The sequence below is a fragment of the Echiichthys vipera genome (assembly GCF_963691815.1).
Source record: "Echiichthys vipera genome assembly, chromosome: 20".
Classification (NCBI taxonomy): Eukaryota; Metazoa; Chordata; class Actinopteri; order Perciformes; family Trachinidae; genus Echiichthys; species Echiichthys vipera.
The window spans coordinates 9,686,961-9,714,530 of NC_139845.1; the positions used below are offsets into that span (position 1 = coordinate 9,686,961).

Consider the following 27,570-nt stretch of genomic DNA (forward strand, 5'->3'; position numbering starts at 1 on the left):
GGCTAACCTCATTCAATTATCTATCCTCGGCTCTCAATGGGAAGCAGCTCAGCAGAGGAAAGAAACTGTTGATTTTGAACAGAGCAATAAACAGTAAAACTGCAACCTGGCTACCTAAGACTGATTCATTCTTACTTTCTTAAGGGGCTCAATTATTGCAAACATATGTGCAGAACATGGTGTAAATCATTTGTGTATACAGTTTAGTTTGTTGTTTTTAGTTCTACAGTTATTTGCTATGGTATATGTGTCCGAAGACATGGTGTTAGGTTGATTGAAGAGTAAATTGCCTTTTGGTGTGTCTGTGGGTGTGCCTGTCTAAATGTATCAGCCCTGTGATAGATTGACGATCTGTCAAAGACAGTGGTTGTGCTAGACTTTCTCGCTGTCTGTCTTTATGATGGACAGGGTCATAAAGATTCCTTCATAATCTATCATTACCCATCACTTTTTATTTTGTTAGGATAATAAGACAAATGTAATCTCCATTCATTCATTTATATTTTTTAATGATAAACACATACAAGCAAACTTATAGATTATGCATTTATAAGGACATGGAGAGAAAAGATGAACAGAGACACTGACCGTGCGGTCACTTTTCGTGTCAACACCACAGAAAGCACATGATTGATTTTTTTTTCCCCACAGTGAAGGGCGGAGGACACTAAAAACACTGTAGCCTAAACGGGCAGATATGGAGGTTATCACTGTAACTTGCTTGTCCTTCATCCTCCCCACAGTAAATCCTTTTTTCACTGAGTTTATCAACCCTTTTACAATTATTGAGGTTACAAACCGGACTCAAATGAGGCCAACTCAAAGTTACGATAGATCGCTGTTAGTGTTCTAATCTGTCAAGATGACGCTGTGGGTACACAAACAAGGATGGATGGAGATTTAAAACCTAAAAACATAACTGTCCCCTGTACAAATTATCTCCAAGTTTTTGTTGCTGAGTTTGTGTAGGCTGACTGACTGACAAGTTTGTTTGCTCAGCTCCCTGTTTCAATTAAGAAAACCCTTCTGGTAGACTAGTAAACAACAAACATCCCTGCTGAAAACTGAAATAATGACTCTGACAGACACCAAATTCTGTTTGGACATTCTTCTCCAGTCTAAAAAAACGATTCATCTTGTAAAACAGTAAAAGTAGCGGGAAAGCTTTGGAATTCATCTGTTGGTGCTGCAGCAACCAAGTGAAAGTAAAGAAATACCTCATCAGTGCTATAAAAAAATGACTAAACTACAATATAATAGCAACTATAATTCACTTGGCAGTGATGTATTTAGGAATAAACCCACTCAGGATTTCTTAAAAGCACATATACTGGTGTTCATTTATAACTGATTATGGGGTACTGAATCCACTGTGAGGTTCGTTGTACAACTAATATTAAAATAAAAAAGCTGCATCCACAGGAAGTCAGTGTGCTAGACTGTCAGCTGGTTGTTAGTGTGTGTGTGTGTGTGTGTGTGTGTGTGTGTGAGTCGTGAGGACTGCTGACAATCTGGCCTCTGTTAAGTACAAACGGGAGGGGGCTGGTTCATAAAGAGAAAGTGTGTGTTTGTGTGCAACTGTATGTGTCTATCCGTGTAGCTGAGTGATGCATGTTACTGTGTGCTGAAAACACTTTCAAACAGTTCATTACCCAAGCAGTTGGAAAGCCATTTGCCAAACAGGGTAAGGGCTGTTAATAAGATTAAAATCTCTCAGCACCCCACCATCAAGAAAGAACCCCCAGTGGCACACACACACCAACACACAAACATACATTTATTTTAAAGATACAGCTAGTTAATGGAACCACCACTCTTTTTCCTCCCAAAAAAGTGAATTGATGTTTTGATTGCCTATTATCTTTAAGTCTTTCTCCATCAGTCTCCCTCTCTCTCTCTTCACACACACACACACGCACGCACGCACGCACACACACACAATTTCCACCTGCTTCCACCATAAGTCTCATCTGTAAGAGCACTGCTTTAGTAATCAGCCCCCGTCAACATGTCTTCATGGTGTGCTATTCTATTAAATTTTAATTAGCCAGCCCCCTCCCTTTCCTTGTATACAAAGAATATTAAGTCAATTTATGATGCGTGGATACAGCTAGGACAGACAAATATGTATAGGAAACATGGGGGGAAAGAGGAAGAGAGGGAAAGAAGGAAGGACAAAGAGAGACAGTGACACAGAGAGAGAGAGAGAGAGAGAGAGAGAGAGAGAGAGAGAGAGAGAGAGAGAGAGAGAGAGAGAGAGAGAGAGAGAGAGAGAGAGAGAGAGAGAGAGAGAGAGAGAGAGAGAAGAAGAAAAGACAAGAATCAGCACAATTAATTCCCCCTCATTTCCGGTGCGTACAATATTAAGGCCATTACAGGCTGCCTCTGTCAGCATGTTTGAAACAACGTGTTAGTTAGTTAGTGGGGGACAGATGAGGTGAGGAGAGAGGAGAAGGGATTAGAGACTAAGGATGAACCTTTCCATCAGCTGGAACCAAGTCTTGTTGCTACAGTCACAGATACCAACAACGGGGATTTATAAATCCAGCGCACCACTTTCCTAACACCTGTTTTTACTGAGTTTCTGACTGGAAATCTGTTCAATTCAGTTTACCCAAATGCTGAATATATGTATAAGAGTTTTAAACAGGTTGTGGAAGTGAAGTGAGGTTTATTTTTAATTTAATTTTTTTTTAACATTATTTGTTTTTTGAATTATATTTAAAGTTCAAGAAAATCGACTACTTTAAAAAACAAAAAGGTCAGTTAATGCATGATGTTTACAAAATCAATAATCATGATGGAAGTATCAACCAAAATAATCATTAATAATATCATTATGATTTTTGCCATCATCGAGCAGCCCTGGTATGAATCTTGTTTAAAAAAACAGATAAATCCTGATGCATCTTTGGCTCTGGAAAAAGAGCAATGTGAAAATGCAGGTGCATGTAGTCATTTTGACATGTTACTGGTGTTTTTAAAATAAGCCATCTTAGTTTGGATGTAGTTTGAGTCTAAACAGCCTTCAGTCTTTCTCAATCTTTTTAAGATATCTCTGCCTCGCCTCCTTCTGCGTCTCTCTCCTTCCAAAGCAGTGCTTTGTCTCTCATCTGGTAATGAGGAAAGGTCTGCAGAGACCTAAAGCTTCATCAGCAAAGACCAGTCCCATCATGCTGCGCCACGCATAACAAACACACATCGACACACACACCACACACAGGCTTCATCAGCAAAGACCAGCGTCATCATGCTGCAAGGTGTGCCGCGCACACGCAAGTACACACACACACACACACACACACACACACACACACACACACACACACACACACACACACACACACACACACACACACACACACACACACACACACACACACACACACACACACACACACACACACACACACACACACACACACACGCACACACACACACACACGCACACACGCACACACACGCACACACGCACACGCGCACACACGCACACACGCACAAACAAACTGATAGATGGGATTCATCAGCAAAGCCCATCATTATACGGCATCTTTTGCATGCACACACAGAAAGCAGGAGCAGATGAAGGGAGGGGCTGGCAGAATAAGAGAACAGAGAGAAAAACAATTCAGCAGAGGTGGTGGTTGGACGATAGCAAAGCAAAAAAAAAGACAGGGACAGAAAAATGAAGAAAAAGGAAAGAGAGGGGCAAGAGAGAGATAAAGAGAGAGACACAAGGTGACAGGAAGGGAGACAGAAGCTGAGCAAAGTGACAGTGTACTGAAGCCAGGCCTAAATACAAACAGTTTTATCTGTTGACACCCACTACCTCCTGACACGGCCGTCAACTGTACTTATTACCACATTCTCTGTAGACACACAGGCCTGTCACCTCGACACACAAAACCAAAGGCAGTTTATTTTCTGCTGCGCACACACTGGATCTGCTGGTGTGGTACACTTCAGGACGATACATAGTACACAAGATTCTTGTACAATTCACACATATACACCCGCACACTAGTAATTTCCAGTAGTAGACAGGTGGGTGCGATGAGCTGAACTCTGGGGCATCTCTGCAGTGAGCCTGTCAGAGTGGTGTTTAGCCTAGCTACGGGCTAGGGGGCTTGCAAGTTAGCTACGGATGTTATGACAATCCTGCAACCTGCCTACACGGGTCGCCGGGCAGCTCAGAGCTCCACCGTATGTGTTTGTATTTGTCAGTGTGTTATGCCTCAGCGTGTCTGGAAAAATGAACCCGAAATTCAGCTGCGCCAGACAGAATCCATTTATACAGTCCAACAGGAGCATTTTTTTTTTTAATCTTTGCTGTTGGACATTCATGGGAACACACATTGTTGTCTGTGTTTTCAGAAGCAGCATCTACTGAGGCTGCAGTAAAAAAAAAGCTTATTTTGATAGGATTGTAAATTGAGACTGAATCAATATGTATACTTGAATGCAGCCACACACATTTTCCAATGATTCTTTGCACTTGCAACCACTGTAGACTTATGACATTAAGCCAGTGAGTCCCTAAGCTCACCTGATCTGAAACAACTAGTGCCGAAACAATTACTGTAGTCTGTAGTCGATCAAGAGAAAACTAATCAATAACAATTTAACATCAGGACATGTGCTAAGCAGAATGGAACTTGATGACAGGCAAAAGGAAGAAAACCCAAAAAGTAGCAACATTTAAACGATTGCCATTTTTAAAAAAAGCTTTAAGGTCACAAGCAGTGTTAGCAAGCAACATCCAAGCAAACAAAATGGGCTTCGATTTCAAATCTCAGCTAGATCTCTTTTTAAAGTAACCACGGGCCTCTGTCCACAAAGCTTTTTTTTTTGAACGGCAGCGTCTTTTTTCAATTTTTCCCAATGATGAGAGTGCATATGTGGCTGCCTACAAAAAAGGCGCTGGAACCAGGCTCTTTCTTCATCACAGCAAAGACAGAAAGGCTCATCTGTGGCAGCAGATGAGTTGGACACTGAATGTCGCTGGTGAGTGTTGCACTTTCATTACCGTACGTACCGTATGCTTGTCGTTAGCCGTTTCGTCAACCCCCTGTTAACAAAGCGTTAAGTTAGCTACATAGCTAATAATGTCTTGTCATAGAAATAAAACCCATGGTCAGCATTTTGAAGCATTGGGACGAAGCACTCCCCAGAAAAAAATGATGTGGTCACAGGCTGTAAATCTGTTGCCAAGCAAAATTAGTCAAAACTTTCTCCATAGGCTGGAGTAGACTGTTGCCAGGCAACACTAAGTCTTTGAAAGTTTTGTTGTTGCGTTTCCTTTATAAAAGACTCACCAACATCATCACTATCTCTGCTTCTATCAAGAAACCAGAAATTAGCATAAAGAGAGAGAATCAGAGAGAGAGAGGTGGCTACATGAGAGGAGATCAATGGAGTGACAAGGTTGAAGCTGCAGTCAATGCACACACACACACACACACACACACACACACACACACACACACACACACACACACACACACACACACACACACACACACACACACACACACACACACACACACACACACACACACACACACACACACACACACACACACACACACACACACACACACACACACACACACACACACACACACACACACACACACACACACGAGCACAGTTCCGCAAAATAGGAATGAGCCCCTGAACTGTTTCTGAGCAGATGGTCTGTGTGTGTCTGCTTGTGTATCAGTTGTTTAGGTGTGTGTGACCTTGACCTACGAGCTGATACCGCTGCCAACTTTCCGACTGAGAGACAAGAGACCGCCATAGTACCTTTCCATACAAACACACATACTCACACACACATGTGAGATTTGACACGCTGCTGTCGACAACAATCTTAACAACTGAAAAACTGTAGGTTTTCACAGTATTATACTGTACATAAATATGAATTAAGCCACAAGATGGCACTGTCTCCCTATCATCCTTCACATTCTCACATTCAACGAGAGAGAGAGGGGAGTTATCGTGTGTGTGTGTGTGTGTGTGTGTGTGTGTGCGAGCGTGCGTGCGTCTTAGTGAGATCTGCAATTATTACCTGGCCTCTCCTTAGTTTTAACTCAGATCAATGGTTATTACCGTGACCTTGTCCAGGTCTCTCCTCTCTCTGCCTTTCACATACAAGCACACAGATGCAGAAAAACAGACACACACAGAAATAGAAAAGTACACAAGCAAGCATCTGCAGCCTTTCTCAAAAGCAGACTTCCTGCTGTGAACACTTCCTTTCCTCATTTCACTCCTGTTTCACCAGAGGTGGTAATGAAAACTGATGAATATTCTGCTTTAAGTGACTCTTCGTCAGATTGCTTTTTCACTGCTGATTTCGGTTGGCCAGTGTTAGTTTATCTCATCCTCTTTACTAAAACTGTTGAATATTTAAAAATGCAACTTAAAAAACAATCATCACCTGGAGTCTTTCAGTATGACATATAGAGGATTCAGTAGCTAAATGATCGTTGCTTACATTCTTTGAAACATAAGATAACTTCTCTATTTTGTGCTACTTATTTTCAACTATAGGGAATACTATGTCACTTAAAAAAAAAAGCATGATTTGTTGAGCAGGCTGAAACACTCCTCCACTCAATATATCTCCAAGATCATTTATATTTTACAATTTTTTATTCAATAAGCTCAGTCAGATAGACATAATAAATCAGAACCTCAGATTTTAAGACAAACTTCCAAACCAAGTAGACTTTGGTGTTGCCGGTAGTGTATAAAGTTTAACATGTATGCTATTTATGCTAAACAATTTTGGTAAGCCACCACTTTTTGAATATTCATGTTCTGAACATAAACATGGTGATTTCAAAAAGTTGATTGCCTTTGCTGAGTTTCTATGCATGGGAAAGGGATACACATCACACGTGTTTATTTGATTGTGTGTGTGGGGTTTGTGTATGTGTGTGTCTCGTTGTGTCTTTGAGCCGGAGGCTCGCCAATCCAGAAAAGCCATGAATGTGTAAACAATGTGCTCCGCAATCCCCAATCAACACCTCCACACCACCCACGCCTCGTAATCAGAGAGTGGGAGAAAGAGAGAAAAGCCATCATGGGCATTCTCCATAATCAAAGTTGACAGAGGGGAGAAATAACATACTAATCAATGGTCCTCCACATCCAGTACAGTACTGAGACTTAGCTCGCAATGCCAGCATATTACAAACAATAGTAATGTCCTATCACAGATGGTGGTACTTTGCCACTCAAAGACATGACACACAAGATTCCAAGAGCTGCGAAAAGAAGTTGATTAACCCTACAACACATCGCAGCAAATATACGATGCCAGAAGACTGAGGTTAGGAAAGATAGCAGATAGTTGAGATACTGCCTCAAAAAGTAATAAAGCAGAAGGAACAAAAAATATATGAAAAACAAGCAAACAACTTTGTTTGTTCTCAGAACATGAATGTTTGCTTTCAGCAGTTTTTTACAGTCAAAGCATTCATCAGGTCATGGAAGATCATTTCATCAAAATGTTTTGTTTTTAGAACAATTTTAAGGTCCCATATTGTGAAAAGTGAGATTTCCTTGTCCTTTTTGATTATAAGTCAGGTTGAGGTACGATATTAATACTGTGAAATGCACACAGCTCGTTTTTAGAAACTGTGCTTTTAAATGAACCATCAGTTGTGATGTCACAACTATATTATATATAAGAGGGGGTCTTAAAGAGATAGATGCTAAAACAGAGAGTTTCAGACAGAGGGTGAATACAAGTGTATTGAAACAAACTCTTGACATTTTAATTATTTTTTTTAATATTAAAGCTTGTAAACATGTTATAGCAGAATGCAGTATGAACCTGAAAAGGACCATAGTATGAGACCTTTAAAGTTTGTTTAATTTTCCAACACAGTAAGTGTTCTGCTTCTTTTGCTTTGTCTACAAAATAATGTATTATAAAAATTAAGTATACGTAGTAAAAGCAAGAAAAGGAAAGAAATAGACTCATACCATTCAACAGCTGAGAGGAAAAATACTTGAAAATAAGCTAATAAAGTTCCTTATAATCGCTCTCATGAATTTTCAATATTTCATCATCCTCTTTTCTTCACTTTCTATCTGACCCCTTCTCACTTTCATGCTGTCCTCTATCTTCAATCCATGCTGTCTTTTCCAACTCCATCCCATGCCTTTTCTTTGCGAAGGACATCTCTTCTATAACTTCTTTTCACTAAGTTTTTTCAATTTTCCTCCTCCTTAGCGCTCCCTTCTTTCCCCATCTTTTCCATCACCCTCCCTCTCACACACTTGCTCCTGTCAAGGACACAAGCTTCTGAAAGAGGTAAAAAAAAAGAAGAAAGAAATCATATGAATACTATGAATCGCCCCTTCCCTCGATGTCCTCTCTGTCTTTCTGCCATCCTGCTTCCTCCCTCCTTTTTCATAAAGATATCTGAGTGCTGATTTAGTCCATGCCTGTCAGGGCTGAACGGCACTGGGCAACAGCAGGTAGACTCACAAAATATAAATGTAGCCATTTAAGAAATAAATGCCAACAACTTTGCACACACAGACTCACACACAGAGTGCTTGTCAGTCTGTTTGACCATCTGTCTGCCTCGTGCACTTTATGACATTTGACAGTTGCTTTCTGAACTAGAGGGCGTTGTACATGTCAGTGTGTGTCTGCAGGTGTGTAGTAGGGTTGGACGGACACATCAGCTGATTTAAACTGAAATTAGCCAAGTATTGAGTATTTTTGATTTTATATTAAATGTACATAATTACGTCCTAAAGGAAGTTATGTTTTGGGATCCATTTGTCTGTTTGTCAGCAGGATTATGGAAAAAAACCTGTCTGATATTCATGAAACTTTATGGAAGGAAGAATCCAAATCAATTTTTTTTCATGGGCATCAGTAAACAGTGACATTATGTGACTAGGTGGGGCTACGGCTCTATAGGTAGCCCTGTGTGTTTTGGCCGTCTTTGTTCTGCTAAGGATTGCAGCTAAACGCAGCTGACAGACACTCAGTAGCGCAGTTTCGATGGTGAGTTTCATTTGTTTGTATGATAGATTATCACTTTTTGTGTAATAGTATTAGCTTTACACAGTGACACCCCCAAATCCAAAAACTACACATTCAAACATGGAGAACTTTGAATCATCAGGACTTCATGGTTCATGATGTTTTTTCATTCTATGCACTGCTATTTGTACATAGAGTCTGTACATGATAATAAGGGGTTTTCTGATTTTCTCAAATGCATGTTTAGTATGTGAAATATTTAGAAGTACATAATAAATGACAGCTTAGAATGAGATCATGAAGCTTCAGCTAAGCACCACCATACTTTGACACAGGAGTATAGGAGTGTCAGGAATATATCCACACATACATATATAGTGGTTGCACTTGCAGATTTGCATATCATAAAAGACTGGAATATCGGCCTTAAGTGCCCTTCTAGTTTAGAAATAATAATTTTTATCATTCTCTCAATATTACTATATTGCATTTCAAGGCAGAGTTACATTTCTACTTATATTGTCCTGTGATATATGAGAGGCTTTATCACCATGACAACAGCAAAACTCAAGGGGAAACAGCAAGCACTTAAAAAGTATTGGCAAGGGCATGACAATTTGGAGACGCTGACTTTCTGCACAAGATACATGTTCTACCAGCTACTCAAGTCCAAGGTTATGAGCCTACAAACCCACACTGATGGAAACTAAGTGCAGACACAAATTAATGCTTTCTGGTGTGGACCCAAAAAAACTGCTCCGGGAGAAGTGCACTGTGCCCTGTGAAAATGTGAGAGGACTCTTACCTGGCGAAGTCGAGGTCGGCCTCCCTTGACATGGTGATGTTGGTGAGATTCTGTTGGAGGACAAAGATGTTCCTGCACATCTTCTTGATACCAGACTCGCTGATCCTCTTAAAGTACTGGGCCCCGTTGATTAGGATACAGGAGATCAGATGACCCAGACCTAGTGAGAGGGAAGAGATGAGATGGAAGAAGAGATAGAGAAAAGAATGATTGTCGGATCAGCACAGAGAAGAAACAAATGAGAGAAGGGCATAACATGAGGAGCAGAAGGGAACAGAAAGAGGAAGAGTCATCCGTTAATAACATATTAACATATTGGAATCAGGTATTTAACAATATCAGTGAATCCACATGACACAAATGAACTTCCAGTTTAATTGGGAAGACTGTATTTGTCAGGCAGTTGTTTATACTTCACCCTAGGTCTGTGCTGACCTTCAAAGATGTACTGGAACTTGTGCTGCTGCAGGGCGGCCCCCATGGCCTCCTCTATGGCTGAGATGTCCTTGTTCAGTTTCACCACCAGCGGGTCATAGTCCATGCTCTCCACATTAGCCACGATGGCATAATTGCCTTGCTTAGTCAGGGGGATCAGGTAATGGAAACAATGCACCCTGGATTGAGATGTGGGTGGATAGTGAAGTTGAAGGATAGAAAAGAGAAAGTGGAAAAATTAGACGTCTGACTTTTCTCTCTCTCCATATCCGATCTTGTTGTTAAACGTACACCAGCTTATTTTGCCATAATGTCCAATAGTACCTCCCAATTTATCACCGTTCACTGCTGATATGTTGAAAACATGTATTTCCTGTGTCAAAACATTACAGGGAATGAGAGAAAAACACGAGAAACAAGGTGAGAATGTATGAGGTGTATTATTATTTGTCCTTAACAGTTGAACACATAACAGTGAAAAAATAGACTTTAGTCTGCAGCGAGTGTTCTCACTTCTCAAGCCCTGCTTACCGACTCTAACACCTATAATTCAAAATATATGTTTAGAGTGCTCTTAATGTATCCACTTATTCAGCTACTATAACATCACTGCTGGATACTATTAACCCTGATTATTGAATGGCAATCTGTAGAGCACAGTGTTAAATACAATATGTTGCATAAGGTAGTTTTACAGGTATTAAAAACATACCTTTAACATCTAGAACAGTAAATTTACAGCCTACATCCTGTAAAAAGGTATTTCACCTCAGGCATTGTATTGAACTACAACAGCTTGAAGAAAATATTTAATTACATCAAAAGAATGTATTCCAGAGAAGCTAATCTTCATGTCTAAAATACTACATTTAAGATATTTTGTAATTCAGGTTATCTGGATTTCTTTTCAGGGAAATGAGGTGGTACAAACATGGATTTGTGAGCTTGGCATGTAAGCAGCTTCACAGTAACAGTAACAGTTTTAGAACCCTGTTATTCACTTTTCATGGATAGTAGGATTACACAAACTGTTTTGTAAAATAGAATAATATTTAACTGCCACAGACAAGGATAATTTAACTTTACAAGAGACCTGATATTAGAAACTAAACAAAAACAAAAAAAACTTATTTTCTTATGTCCTTTTTACTTTTCCGTTATACATCCTTTTCAATGTCAGTTAAATAGCATACACTTGTATTTAGCATACACATTTTTAATGGTGAAAAAAACAGTCTTGTGCAGCAAAAAAAACTATCTCTAGTTCCAGGTAACATATATCTTTAATACTACTTTAAGGACTGTAAAGAGTAGATGATGGGAATTTGAACACATCCTTTAACAATACACTTCTCTCTGTCCATTTAAACACCTACATCTCAGTCTGGAGTCCTTTAGGTCCATAGAAGGCTCATTTCTATCTCAACTTAAGGAGTCAATACTCTAATAATTCCATCATCACAGTGCCCTGAGCAAAAAGGTGTAACATGATATGGGTGAATGTCTCTTACCCCTAAGGCAAAACCAATAGCTACACCACATTTTCAATACCTCCATCTCACTTCCCCCCTCTCTCTATTCAATCATTTCTCCCACTTAGTTACTGTATCTCCCTTCTTTAACCCCCACCATCTTTTTAACCTTCGCACTCATTTCTCTCCCAACCCTCCTCCCTCCCCTCATGCTCTCTTCCTCACGGCTTCATTTAGCTGGTACCACCATCAGGGGAAATTCGCTAGATGGGGAGAGTCAATGGAGTGTAGCATATAGCTAGACATCAGCCTCAGGGAGTGTTTTCTACTAAAATCATAAACAATATTGCATAAGCTTGCAATAGTCTTTTGGGAAAAGTGGTACATGGAGGGAAGGCAAAAAACAGGGGGGGATGGAGGACTATTAGTGGTTGTGGGGGGAGAAAGTATATGGTGTGGTAAATTAACTTGGATATTGACATTCACACAAGCACATATTCGAGACAGAATGAAATTGTGCATTTAGTGTAGAAGTGTGATGCTACTGATATTTTTTTTCCATATGATTTAATGACATATCCTTTAAGATTGTACAGTATGATCATGGTAACTGAGTGGTAAACTATTTCATATTGCAACAATCTGTGTCTTGTTCACCTGGGAAGTGACACAAATGAGTAAAATCAATGCACTGATTCCACATTTATTGGGAAGAAGATGAAAGGAAAGTGCAACACAGACGTTTGATGCAGACACAAATCGTAATCAAGGTGCACTAGCCGGGATGTGGTAATCTGGGGAGCAAATGTATTTAAATAGGATGCTTCTGTTGACTAAACATGCATCAACCCTGGAAAGTAAGAATGACAACTTGAAGCTCATCAGCACATGGTGACTTGCATTAATATGCCACAGGTGTTTCGGCTTCAATAGAAAACAATCAACGGGTTATTTGCATGTAACATGCTGTTAGTGTGTGTGCTGCTGACCTTAAAGGTTGGGAAAAAACACATTTTTTCATAGTATCATACCTGGTTGGAACTATATCATCTTCCCACACATATTTTTTTTTTTTTAAATGGATTAATTATTGGGAAACAAATCATTCTGAAGTTATCGAACCAATGCAATGCAATGCATAATGGTGTAGAAGAATGTGAGTGTGGTTTATTGCATGAACTAACAAATGGATATGGTTCACCTGCAAAACAGCTGATAACCTTTACCCCATAATTTTGACTGGTTGACTTCATATTTAAAACTTTAAATTTGATGTGTTTTGACATATAAAAGCAGGCAAGACCATTCATAGACATTGGATAATTCAGAATGGTTCTGCGAGAGAATCTTAAACCATCTGTCACAAGAGCATAACAAGATAAATGTAACAATACTAAATAAAACCCCTTACGTGTGTTTTACTTTCTGAAATGCCTGTCAAGTGTGAGTGAGTTTCTCCAGCATACCTGGTTTCCAAGTGCAATACCAGGAGACAGCGGTTTGCAATTTCATGGAAGCCCCTTGACAGGTCACTTAGGGTCTGGAGAATCTGCTCTCTGCTCCTTTCGCTCTCACCAACCACCTGGCTGTCTGAGCATGGAGACACACCTGGATGTACAGAATTGACAGGAAGACACACAATGACATGCTGACCTCTGTGCCCACACACATTATGTACTGCACTCCATAGTAATATACATTTGTGCATGTCATTTCATATTGACATTATCATGTACTGAAAATCACACCAGCTCAAACAGCACACACAAAAGGAAAACCATTAGCTCGACTTCACACACTTCCCGAGTCCTTCAGCATGTTCTTGCACTTTCTTCCCGCCACTTGTGCTGAGACAGCAGGAGCATGTGTCACTGCACTGCATTGTAAACCACACAAAAAGCCCTTTGTGTATGTGTGTGTGAGAAGAGAGAGCGTGCACGCGCAAGAGAGAGAGAGAGAGAGAGAGAGAGAGAGAGAGAAAGAGAGAGAGAGAGAGAGAGAGAGAGAGAGAGAGAGAGTCAGAGAGCATGATGAGTGTATATAAATTCAGCCCAGTGTAGATCAATGGCCATAAATTAGCAAGGGGAGGAAAGGGAGAGAAATTGGCCCCGTCAGTCATATGTAAGTCTATTTGGTCAATGAGGCGTGTGTGTGTGTGTGTGTGTGTGTGTGTGTGTGTGTGTGTGTGTGTGTGTGTGTGTGTGTGTGTGTGCGCGTGTACAAAGAGTGACTGTTGAGTAGGAGAATGCAGGAGCCCACGATCGATGTGCCGCAGTCTAAGCCAGCTCCCCAGTTACTCTTCCTGCCCTTCCGAAGGTCACACATGCATGCAGGCACACAGAGTAAGGACAGTGTGGCAGCAAGTCTAAACTAAGGCTGAGGTATCCTTTCTATGACTACTACTTTTGACTGATATTCCCCAAAATTGATAGGAAGTGAGGAAATAGGTATTTCCCTCCAATGTATCACAATGGGAAACACTACATCAGCAGAAAACTGGAGATTCACTGATGTTTAAAATTAACAAAACAGGAAAAACCTTCTAGTGACATTAAGTGTCCTAAAATATGGATACATCTACCATTTACTGGAAAAATGTAGAACAAATCCTGTAAAGACAACAAAAAGTAAGAAACATCTAAGGAAATAGGTTAAGTTCATAACCTCTTATTTCATATCCACTAAAGACATACTTTATTTAAAATCTGATTGTATATCACTTCACTCTGTCCTAGCTGTGAGGCTGATTACATCAACAAAACTGAAAACAGCTTAACTTTGAGATTAAATGAACACAGAAGATGACCCAACAGTGCTGTGAATGAACATTTAACATCATGTAATAAATTCAAACGTCTAACTGATGAAGTCTCCTGGTAAATCGGACACCTACAACAAACTTGGAGGCAACTCATGAAAGAATCTATGGACAATATACAGGTGTGTATTTCTAAGGGGAATAACTTTGCATATCCATCCTCACTCCAATTTAAGATCAAAACCTTACTGTACACAACTTACCCTACACTCTTTAATTCAAAGTCATTATAGGTCAGTATGCTGGTGAATATGTGCTTCTGTCCCCATTACAGTTACTCTAAATTAACCCCTGATAAGTGGAGATACCATTGGTTTAGGCAAACAGCAGTGAGGTATGTGCCATGGTCATCCAATCAACAAAGCAAACACACCCTGGGATGGGATGTGGCATCACTCTGACAGCTGCACTTGGCCTGTGTATCTAACGTACTGGATAGAGATAAGGGCTGGAGATTATATTTCTTATTGAAGGTGTGCATGTGACGTGTGGGGCTGTGTATATAGAAGTGCTAAATGTACGTACACACTTACTTGTTAATTAACTATCTTCTTGAGTAAACCTCTTGATAATGTATGTGTGTGTGTGTGTGTGTGTGTGTGTGTGTGTGTGTGTGTGTGTGTGTGTGTGTGTGTGTGTGTCTATAGCTGTCAGAGGCAGTTTATAAGACTCAGAAAGACTTTGACTCTGGCTTTTCCCATTTTGTAAAAAGCAGGATTTCAATGTCTTTTTTATTATTAAGCAGGTAGAGGTAAGCATGTAAGTACAGTATGAAAATGAGCATATTATATCAATTTTAAAATGATCATTGAACATATAAACAGTTGGCCTTCAGATATGAACCTACATTTGGGTTACATAGGGTTCTAGAAATCATCCATGTGATGGAGGAATGCACAGTGAATGTAGGGGGTGTGGCCTCAATACCCCTGCATTAAGCATTGTGCTATGTTCATGTAATTGAGGAAGAGTATTGATATTCTCAAGTGTACTTGCATGAAAAGCATAATAACAAATTCCAGGATTATTTCTGTTTATTCCCATAAATTCCTGTTAATTCCCAAACATTCCCGTTACAACTTTGAAAATTGCCAGAATTTTGCAACCGTAGTCGAGACATTTTTCAGTATCAAAATGCTCTGTCCTGTTCACTTCACAAAGTTGTAAGTAAACCTCAAATTATGTTCCTTCCTTTCTTCTTTTTAATCACTCTCATTGTTACAACAGCTGCAACCACCACCGTCAGTTCTGGGATAATTAGGGGGTAGTGCTGCTAACATTTTAGGCTCATATCAGTCTTTAATTTGGTTCATCTGACTGTTTCATATCAAACCAACATTGAATAGACTCTATGTGTTTGGTTGTATGTACCGTAAAAGTCAATCAAACACTTTCATTTACTAAATAAAATCACTATGATATTTTTACTAGTGACTGCCTCCTCCACTGGCAGAACACCGATAGCCAAGGATTAGATCGTTAGGTTGGCAATATCAATATTAATCCAGCAAAAGGAGCAACAGGAACAACAAACAAGGTCGGTCCTAACACAAAGAATCCACAATGATTTCTCCAGGGAGCGGAGCATAATGACATTAATAGACTTCATTTGATTGCATTTAGCGGACGTTGTTTATTCTCCCTAGTCATCTTATCAGATCGATGATAGGTACAGAATGCAGCATGGAAACACAATGCTGCCACTCAAAGTAAAAGCCACTGTTACAAGAATATTACCAATGTAATATGTGTTTGGTTCAGCTAGAAGTGACCTAACTGTGGATGTAAAACTGTCATTTTGAGAATCCATGAAGTCTAACTTAAAGCACCTGACAAAAGACACATGCATATTTATCTGATAAAGAGCAGTTTCCTCTCAGTGTGTCTTTTCATTTTTCTTAGCTTGTGGTTGTGTTGTTTGTGAAAGAGAGCAAGAGCATTTCACTTTCTCTGCCTGTGGGAGTGTTTTCTCTCAAAGTGTGCGTATGTGCACATAGTGTGTGAAAGTGGCTCGAAGGCTTCTGTTTCCTCTTGTGCATTACACTCACTCACTCACTCACTCACTCACTCACTCACTCACTCACTCACTCACTCACTCACTCACTCACTCACTCACTCACTCACTCACTCACTCACTCACTCACTCACTCACTCAAAAAGAAAAAAGAAGTGGCTTGCTGTGGCACACACTGCTTGAGGTCTCTCCAGGGGGTGTTTGTGAAATGCACACACATTCCCCAAAACACATGCGCACACACGCAGAAACACAGACATTCACATGGATTCCTGCCATCCCCCCAGCCTGCGCTGCTTTGATGATGCGAGGGAGGCGTCGCAGCATGGGGGGGCACCATTAGAGTCGGGGACAGACGGGCAAAAGGAGACGACTCATTGGTCCTGACTGACAAATTTCTTGCTCCCTTTTTTCTTTGCTCTGCTGATTAAATGTGAGGATATGCACGTGTGTGTCATATATCTATGATGCGCTCATGTGTAGGTATGCGGATATGTTGTCTGCTTTTTGCTTGTGAGTCAATTATTTTCGAATCTCATCTAAGAGAAACGTCTGTTGCATGCCATCTGCAGAAGATGAGGGTGGTAGACATTAAATGGGAAGATCAGAGATGGAATTCACATGTACAGCATGCGGCTGCATACATGAATAAACGCAGGGAATTCATATTAACACGAACCGAATTCTGAACCCTTTGACCAGTGTGCCATTAAAGATACTATATTTTAAAAAGTGAGATTTCAATGTCTTTTTGATTATAAAGCTAGCCAAGGGACTATATTAACACTGTGAAAGTATCAAAACGCTCCGTCCGCAGAGAAATACACACAGCTCGTTTTCAGGAACTGTGTCTTTGAATGAGCCGTCAGGGTTTTGTCTACAGTTGTGATGTCACAGCTACACTATAGATAGGTAGAAAGTGCAGCTACAGTGCTGATACAGTCATTCTCCAACTGCAATAACGGTGCAGAGACACCAAGAGTGCAGATGCAGAAGAACCAGAAAGGCTGACCAATCAGAGCAGACTGGGCTTTTTCGGGAGAGGGCTTAAAGAGACAGGGGCTAAAATGGAGCATTTCAGACAGAGGGTGAATACAGGTATATTCAGACAGAGAGTATGAGAAAGAGCGTTTTGTTTTTTGTAACATTAAAGCATGTAAAGATGTTCTGTGAGAAACCCTAAACAAAAATATTAACCAATGAAAATGCAACGATTATACTATGACAATGGCAATGACAAATACAGATACTAAACATTTGATGCAAATCACGATCTGTTTTGTTTAAAAAGTACAAAACGTCCTACATCTCAGCAGAAAAGTGGAATGAAGAGAAAATGGAGAAAGATAAGCAAAAGACAGTATCCTGCAAAGGTGGCATGATGAATGATTCATAAATGCCTCAGTAAGACAGGAGGGGAGTTATTAATTATTTTGTTGCCTCTGGTAGAGGATGAACATCTTTACACACAGATCTGAACTCCTGTCCAGAGAGAAAGCGACGGGGGGAGAGAGAGATTACAATTGAGAATGAGACTGACAGATTTTGATAACTGAAGACCCAAAATCGCAATGTTGTCGTGTCATATGAGAAAATCAAGATATGCAAGACATTTTGGACAAAAAATGTCATAAAACCCACATGGATGAAACAAAAGACAATATTTTGACTGCAGAAAAAAACAATACCATTATTTCCTGCTGCAGCTCTTCCCCTGGGCTTCTGCAGTGAATAAGAATGAGTTCTTGGTCAACTTGCCTTGTTAAATGGAGTCAAGAAAAAAAACATGGCTAAAGGGAAAGACCTACACTCACCATGGTCAAGGTTAGAAAAGTGTATTCCATAAGCGTCCACATGTAAAACAACCACTGAAGAGACAAGGAACTTATTCCCACAAGGGGAACACATGGTTATTGTCAAGAAACCCTGCAGCTTAGAGGCTTGTTTTTATCTAATGATGGCCAGGCCTCTCACATAAACACAAATATTGGCACACAAGTACATTACTGTAAGTGTTGTATGCATAAAAAGAAGAAAAAAATACTGTCCACTAAGACAGCTCTTCACACTGTTCATGATCTCCTGTTTGCAGGTCCATGTTCAGTACATAAAAATTCAGCAAGGCTCCCAGAAAAATGGGCAAATATTATTAAAAATGACTAAAAATGTATATATACACACACACACAGCAGTCAGCAACAAAAAACACACACACACACATTCGTACACGCACACAGGCTCACATGCTCTTCAGACATTCTTGATAATCTGAAACAAACAAATCTGTAAGTACACACAAACTCGTACGTAGTTTTTTATACTTAAGAGCATAACAATGTGTGTAACTACACATCCAGAGGGATTCAGTCACACAGGAAGGTGACTGAACCAAACGTCCACTGAAGAGATTACCCAGCCATGGACAGACTCTACCAGACCCTTACCACTCGAAGAAAAGAGAGAGCTGTGCTCACACTACCAGGATGAGGAAGAGGAAATAGGAAGAAAAGGAGGGAGGAAGAAAGAAAGAAAAAAGAAAGGGAGAAGGTGAGAAATACCAAGACGGAAAAAAGAAATGAAAAGGAAAGAAAGAAGAAAGTCAGAAAGAGGAATGAAAGAAAGAAAAAGCAAAAAATGAGGGAGACGAAAATGAGTTGTTCATACCTGACTGCTTCTGTAATATAAAATCCAATTTGGAGAGGCATAGACGTGAGGCGGGGGGGTGGAGGATGAGATAAGGTAGGGTCCTTTTTCCCTGCTGTACCCTTGTCCCATCTTACAGTGCATGCTTATGTACACACACACAAACGCACGCACACACTAACACCCATACCAACACACACACAGTCCGTCATCAGCTCGGCAAACACTAAATAATGAACAGTACGGAGGCTGTCCCAGCATGATAAGTGACTGCCCTATCCTTCCCATTAGTGCCACCCGCCAGAATTAATGATAATTATGTCACGTCCCTTCCCGTACTTTTATTGAATTCTTATCTATGAATAAACGAAGAAAGCTAGCGTCAGAGTGAGAGGGAAGGGACGAGTTTAAAAAGAGATAGTGACAAAGTCAAGCCCAAATATGAATATCTGAAAATTCTCATTTAATTATTTCACGTCTGAAAGAAAAGTTGCGATATGGAACAGCAAAATAGCGCGAGTTCAATGAGCAATCAGAGGTCTGAAGCTAGAGAGTTGTGACCATCGCTGATAAGGCTTGAAAACCTCTCTCTATCCCTCTAGGAAAGGTGCATAATTTACCAGAGCTTTGCCAAGGACCAAGATTCTGCAGTGAACACGGCTTAGTTTCTATAGAGCATTGTAACACAATAACTCCAGAGACGGATAAAAGAGCTGTATACACAAGTGACAAAAACATCCATATATTTTTTACAACCAAATGCGGTGATGTCTGAAGGCTTTGATGTAAAAATATTTAAATGCCAGTGTTTGCCTGCCAAATAAACAGAGCCATTTAGGCCTTTTTCAGGAAAAGCAGACTTTTCAAGAGCATCATCGTGTCAAGACTCTAGAAAGTCAGCAGATGTTAAATGTCGAATGAGCTTATTACAAAAACATAGGCAACATGAAAATGAACTTGAGTGGACTCTGACATCTGTTTATGTTTATGAATTTGGGGGAAAGCTTTTTCCCGCACATTTAAAATGTTAAAATGTTCAAACAACACAATTTTTCTCATACTCTTTCAATATACCTGTATTCACCCTCTGTCTGAAACGCTACATATAAGCTCCTGTCTCTTTAAGCTCCCCTCCCAAAAAAAGCCCAGTATGTCCCTGATTGGTCAGAGATTCTGGTTCTCCCGCAGTACGCACATTTACACATGGACATGCAAAGATGCATGAATATTATTACCTTCCGCATCTGCACGCTCAGTGTCTCTGCATCGTTATTGCAGCCAGGGAAGGACTGTAATGGCACTGTAGTGGCACTTTCTACATGCGTAGTATGACTGGGATATTGTTTAAAGTTTCTGAATACGGGCTGTGTGCATTTCTCTGTGGATTGAACATTTCAAAGTATTTATTAAACACTTCAACCTGCTTTAAAATAATTTAAAAAAAGGAAATTTTCCTTTTTCCAGTATGGAAATAAGAGACGGCTATAAGAAGTTACATTAAAAAAACAAACCTGGCCTTGTTTAAGAGTTATTAATGGGAGCAATAACTCCTTGATTGCAATCATATGATGTTAATCAAAATATATGAACTTGACGAAGTTATAACAAGATGCTAGAATCTTTATTAAGAGATGAAAATGTGATAATGAGGATAAAAACATCACTGTTAATGATAAGTGATTAACAAGACCTACATACAATAGTGACAATGTGTTTGATAGAAAAACACACACACACACACCTAATTTTGATCAGTGATTAATTACACAAAAGTGATGACTGAGCAGGGAATGTATGAAATGGTTTTGAGCCCTGATTAAGGAAGGCATTTATGCACACACACTTACAGAGGCCGAGCCAAGGATAATGAGTGTGTGTGTGTGTAAAGTGCTCTTTGACAACTCCAGTGGAGAAGGTAATGAGTGTGTGATAATACACTCAAACAAAAACTTAATGAGGCACAGGTAAGAAGTGTTGCTGCAAAAGTACTGCAGCTAAGGATGAGAACACTTCACATGCGCCTGACTGTGACCCTCCATAAACCAAAAAGACAATGTTTTTTAATCTGCAGTGTATTCTGATCAATAACTACTTAATGACCTGAGAGGCTTATAGCAACATAACCTGGAACAAAATGTCCATGATGTAAAGTTGCTCTATACTGTAATAAACCAGTCAGTAGAGGATGTATGGTGTCTCAGAGGCTTGTCCCCAGGTGCCGCCAGGGTTTAAGCTTCACTAAAAACCACCATACTGCTGAAATCTGTTGAATGTGACATGAAAACACGAACATACACTCAGTATTTTATAGAATAGAAGCATTTTTGGCAGCCATGAAAACATCTCCGTCTGTGCCAAAGAGGAAAAACAAGAAACTGAGGAAAGGAAATGACAGGAAAGATGATCTAATTTGTGGTGCAATGCGACCATTCAACAGGCAGAATTCATGTGTCAAAGACTATAATCACTTTTTCAGTATGCAGAATAAACAGCAACAGATGTCTGCGTTGGCAGCAGTGGGCCGGGAGTGGGCGCAGCATTTACCGAATATGTCAATGTTTGTGTCAAAAATATCACAAAGTTTTGCTCAATTTAATTTCATCAACAGAGTTTAGAGATATCCAGTAAGAAGGAACAGGGATTGGGGTCAGTTGGGGGGAATCCACTTGGTTAGGTGATACATATCAACACACAGTCTGTCATTCCCTACTATCTAGTGTAGCTTCTTGCCTTTATGCATAGATATGAGAGCTTAATGATGTTCTTCAAAATGAGCACGTGAGAGCTTTTTGACTATTAAAATATTGCCTCATTTGCACTGCATGGTACAGGTCAACTCAACTCGACTCACTTTTGGTACGGAAAGCAGGATTCTTAGCTGATCGCCATAGCGATGAAGTGTGAAACTGCTGTAAAATCCTATTTAACGTGACTCAGATCTCACTGGATTATTTAATCTGCAACCAAACAGAGAAAAATCTGCACCTCATAAATTGACCATGACCAGGAAAAGATGCTCTGCATAGAGTCACATTGTTAAATAGTATACAATGGCAGACTGGCTCTCTGAACTAATTTATTGTTTACTAAGAACTCAGTGCATGTGTGAGAAGCTTTTAAAAATGGTGGCTACGTGCAGGACAGGGAACACCGTATCTATATATTCTGGTGATGATTCTCTAACCAAAGAATGGCCTCAGGTGTTTTAACTTCGCCCTCAAGCTTCGGTGCAGCTCGCTTGGAACGTCAACGGAGTGATACCAAAGTAAGAACCAGGTGCTAGGTATTAATCGCAACTTTTGTAAAAAGAAAACCAAGTATGAAGGGTTTGAACTTTCTCTCTCACTGCCTCTTTTTCATTTGTCATACAGTCAGTTATCTGCCTTTTTCTTTCTCTGTGTTTACAACCAAGATCGACACCATGAATACCTGTCAGGAGAGACTGTCTGATAGTGTGCACTGTTATACTCAAGTTTAACCAATTATTGTCACTTGCCATTCTCTATAATAGCTAGCTTTTTACCCTGCCATCGAGTGTGATCATCAGTTTTGCAGAATTTTTTTTTCTTTCTTGTATAACCTGGTCCTTAGGCATTGATGTAAACTGACCGCGGGTCCCAACTTACTCACACTAATGACTAAAAATAAAAAAGGTGTCAGCTACTTTCAAATTCCAAATGACACTTTCATTTCTGTACTTACTAGAGGCATAAGGCAGGTTAGTGAAGAACGTCTTAAGGCGACCGGCGAGCCACTCCATGCTCTCATGCAGGTTGGCCAGAGCTTTCAGGTCACTGACGTCCCGCAGGATCTCATTCTGGGGGATCAACTTGTCTCCTAGGTTCCCAGTCAGAACTTCAGACTCCTTAGCAAAAGCCGCCCTGAATGATGCAGAAAGTGAAGGATAGAAGTGTTTGTGTGGTTAGAAGGATCAACATAATGTAAAAAAAGTAAAAAATAAAAAAAGAGCACAATTTGACCTTCACTCAGACAGCAAACTTCCTTTATCAAATACGCCTCCTATCAAAAGAATTGCTTAGCCAAATATATGGCTGATGACTATGAGGCTATGAAAAACACTATAATCAGTCTACAGTATTGAGTTATTTGCAGAAAATGACCAGTTACTGGTTTTCTGGTTGGATTCAAAATGGTTTGCAGAAGCAGTGAGTGGTTTACATAAATGCTATAATAGAAGCCAATTTTCACAAAATAAATCATACTGGATTGAATGGATGTGCAAATGTATGCATTAATAAAATGTGTGTGTGTGTTTATTTGAAGATGGGTAAAATATTATAATAATCTCATGTTTATACAACGACAAGGCAGTGTAATAGGGCCGTGACCTTTATGTTGATGTGATGCTAAAAAATAGGTCCAAAATAGGTGAATAGCAACCAGACACATAATGTCAGGAAGCAAGGAACACAATAAAGTTGGAAAGATTGTTAAGAGAATTGTGTAGACATAGTCACTTTAAAAAGAGAGAGTTGCTAGTAGCTAAACAGTCAGTGGCAGAGAAAACCAGCAGGTGATGTAGAACATTTAGAAGTGGAAGACAGACAGAAGACAGGGTGGAATAACAAAGATGTAGATCAAAACCTCTTTTGCGCTATATTTACAAGCGCATGTGGTTTTAGAAGGATAATTGACTTTGGCCAGTAAGATGGTGAGCGCGCAGGGAAGCTGGATAACAAAATTTCAAAACCACAGTGTGGCAAACACATGGCATGTGGACTGGCCTCCAGAGTCACCAGGATGCCCACAAGATCAAGATGCTTTGAACAACAAATGGGTAAAAAACAAGACCAAAAAAACAAACAAACACCAGACACACAAACAAAATTCTCTCACACGCATAGGCACGTGTAGCTTATTAATGAGGCTTTATCAACGCACTGGGTTGCCAGTCGTGCACAAGCTAATCCCCCTTTCATAGTGATGAAAACATCTGCGGCTCTCAAAGAGAAAAAGAGAGAGAGGGAGAGAGCGAGAGAGAGAGAGAGAGAGAGAGAGAGAGAGAGAGAGCGTACACAGAACAGATTGACTTTCTTTGGCCACATAACCAATTTATTTATTTACTTTACTATTCCGCTCCGATGAGCTCCAGTGTTCCCTGAAGAGTGCGCACATTCAAAGGCAATTTCGATAAGACTGCCCCCCCCTTCCCCGCCTCCGTCTGCTCTCCTTATATTTTCCTATTTTGTTTTTCCCTCGTCTCCTTACTTTCTTCAGATAGAGGGTGTTTAAAAGAGCAATCATGACTTATTTTATGAGTGCATCTTAGTCAACAGTAGAGGGTTCAATAATATGTGAATAAAGGAGCAAAGATGAGAGGGAGGGATTATTTGCGTGATTGCTCGAGTGTGGTGGTGTATTTCTACTCCTCCTTGTTTGTGCGTATAGTGTGCGTGTGTACTTGTACTTGTTTGAGTCAAGTTTTTTGTTATGACAGAATTCTGAATCTGCACACACATGGACATATGAATATATATGAACTAGTACAGATTGTTGAATGTGTGTATTTGTTTGTGTACCTAGTAAAGTCTTCTTCATCCTCTCTCTTCTGTCGCGTCTGTCTGGGTTGAGCCATGTTTGCCCAGTTAGGGAGCGACTGGAGCAGACGACTGATGTCCTCATCTTTAGACCATGAAGCACTGATGGTGAGCTTCTCCTCACACTGGACTACGCCCCTGAAGACACATAGACATCATGGAATGCAGACAAACTCAGTCATAAAACATAACATATATACTGTATGTGTGTGAGTGTGTTTGTGTGTGTGTGTGTGTGTGTGTGTGTGTGTGTGTTGTCAACAAAGTAAGAAGTTTTATCTATCTGAATCTGAGAAATGTACCATCTTAAAATATTACAGTTAGATGTTATTCCTATGGTCTAAGATGTAAAATGTTAGTAAACAAGAACAAATCTCTCCCAAATCCAAACACTGAAGTGCTCAAACTCAAATATGTGAGACATCAAGCAAAACATTTTAAAGGAGGTTATAGATTACACTACGAGTGCCCAGAGTAATGTTCTAAGCACATGGGTACACCCGTTTCAGAACAAATAGAATAAAGCCCATATGGGTATAAAAAAAATAAAATAAAAAAAAATCTGTCTCCCATTCATTGTCTATGGAGCAGCTCCAGATTTACTCACACTTACTTCTCTGGTTTGTGGCTGGCAGAGAGAGTAGCTCTCATTAATTAATGTTCATTAATATTGAATGTATAATAATATATATAATATAATAATATGGAAATAACACATTGGAATTCTTAATTCAGGTGACGTATATAGCATTACTGAAATTCTAAATGCTATTACTTTTAATATATAACTGAGGCTGAAAAGAAATTCATTCTTTAATTTTAGAGGTATCCGTTTATGAAATGAGGTGATGGAAAAATAGTATTTCTGACCTGCTGGGGGCACTCAATGAAAACTCAAAAAAGTGAATTGGATTAACCCTCTACAGACCGAGAACGACTGAACCAAATGTCAGGGCATTCCATTGAAAGGTTATGATGCTAAAATGTTCACTGACAGACTACCACTAGTCTGGAGCCACGTTGCAGATGTAGCTAAATATTTGCTAACTGCATAATAACCATGATCAAACAGTAATACAAGTATCATTAATAGTATTGCATCAGCTCTGATTTGGCGTGAAGAGAAATTGAGGCAGCGTGCCAACATGTATTTGTTTTGCGTGCATATGTCTGGTTGGAGAAACTGCTTGGTTCTGCAATTAATATCATACTAACACCTTGTACAGGAGAAACAATCACTCTAGGGTTTCACATCTACACACACACCTGTCCATGTGTAAATGCACATAGGAACACAAACATACATTGCAGTACACACAAATACCCTTTGGCAGCCTCTGTTGGGCTCGTCTTTATCACATCCAGGCCCCAGTGAGACTGAGGCTGAACTGTGACAGAGTCCAGATGGATTCCCAGCGGTCGATCGGCCCTTTTCCTGCATCTTTTGGCCCATTCATCTCTCCCTCTCTTATCCCTCGATATCCTCTAGCCCCCCCCTTTACCTGGCCAGGTGTTACATGGTCCCAGGGGAGCACAGATGGATGGCCTTTCACAGCACCAATGTGTGTGCAACGGAAACACTCGATGCTGTGAGCCCTTTATAAAAATGCACACTAACATTTCATCATAGTTTTCCATCAGACAAGATTTGCAGTTATCAAGACTGTGACATAACCTACACAGCACAAATCCAAATTAAGCAGAAATGTAGGTGGCTTTAGCAGTCGCCACCTTGGTAGTGTCAGATTCCGCCTGCTCCCAGCTAATACCAAAAATTGGAAAAGAGGTGGAGCGTGGATGGAGGTGAGGCAGATCGAATGAAACCCACAGTCTATGCTAGCCACCTGTGACTCAAAGCCTCCATGCCCTTAATCCTGCATCACTTTAAGCCTAACACAATGTATACGTATACATATTCAACCCCTTCCCAGTTGTCATAAATAGGGAAATTAGCTATAGAGAAACATGTTTATTTCTGTGGGTTTATGGAGATTTACTCGTTTTTGGAGTCAGCCTCAAGTGGCCATTCCGTGTTTGGGTCATTTTTCAGCCCCGGAGGTTGCCACTCCACAAAGACACTTAAAACTACAACAACTAAAAATTTAAAATGTCATGAAAGAATGATCCAAAATGACATTGACTGCATATAATTTAAATCATCGAAAAAAAATGTTAAAGTGGGAAACAACCAAACCAAAAAATCAATCGTATTGCAGGCAAGCTAGCCTCTTCCTTCTTTTACCTGTAGGCTGTGTTGCAGATTTCCTTGTACTCCTTGAGTTTATCGCAGACCATCTCAAGGAACTGGTTGGAGTAGGCACTCAGGTCTTGCATTAGGCTCATTAGATCCTGGATGGATTTCTCGACTACCACTGTGCTCTGGAGGCAGAAACAGGAGGACAACAATGATCGTTTGGTTGGTTTTATTTAGATATAAAATGTCAAATTTTCAACTTTAAGAAAATATAACCAGACAAATTAAGAGAGACTGAAAAATAAAGGAAAATTGTCAGCAAGATCTCGATCAGATCCAGTCTGCTGCAGTGCCACTATAACAGGACGGCTCCAACTCCACTTGTCTATCCGTCACCCGCGGCTGGACTGATGACTGCTGCTGGAGAGCTTGTCAGAAGTTGTAACACTTTATTGCTGGAATGGATGATCCTTTGTGTGTAGGTGAATCAGTGTGAGTGCACATATTTGTGTGCGCTTGGAACTTCTGTGTTGTGTGCGTCTTCTCAGGCTGAAAGTGGGTGTGTGCGCATTTGTCACAGTGCACCCATCACCACGGCAGGGCTGTGACAGC

At 40.1% G+C, this 27,570-nt stretch overlaps 1 protein-coding gene across 1 annotated transcript in view; it reads right to left on the minus strand.

Moving 5' to 3' along the window:
• Positions 1-27,570, minus strand: part of exoc4 (exocyst complex component 4) — a 122,664-nt gene that overhangs the window by 4,360 nt on the left and 90,734 nt on the right. The window contains exons 14-19 of the mRNA XM_083935566.1: positions 27,007-27,143; positions 24,747-24,902; positions 22,909-23,087; positions 13,198-13,339; positions 10,260-10,438; positions 9,825-9,984 (exon numbers count right to left, since the gene is read on the minus strand). Of these exons, the coding sequence (XP_083791692.1) occupies positions 9,825-9,984; positions 10,260-10,438; positions 13,198-13,339; positions 22,909-23,087; positions 24,747-24,902; positions 27,007-27,143 (953 nt within the window). The remainder of the gene's footprint in view (positions 1-9,824; positions 9,985-10,259; positions 10,439-13,197; positions 13,340-22,908; positions 23,088-24,746; positions 24,903-27,006; positions 27,144-27,570) is intronic.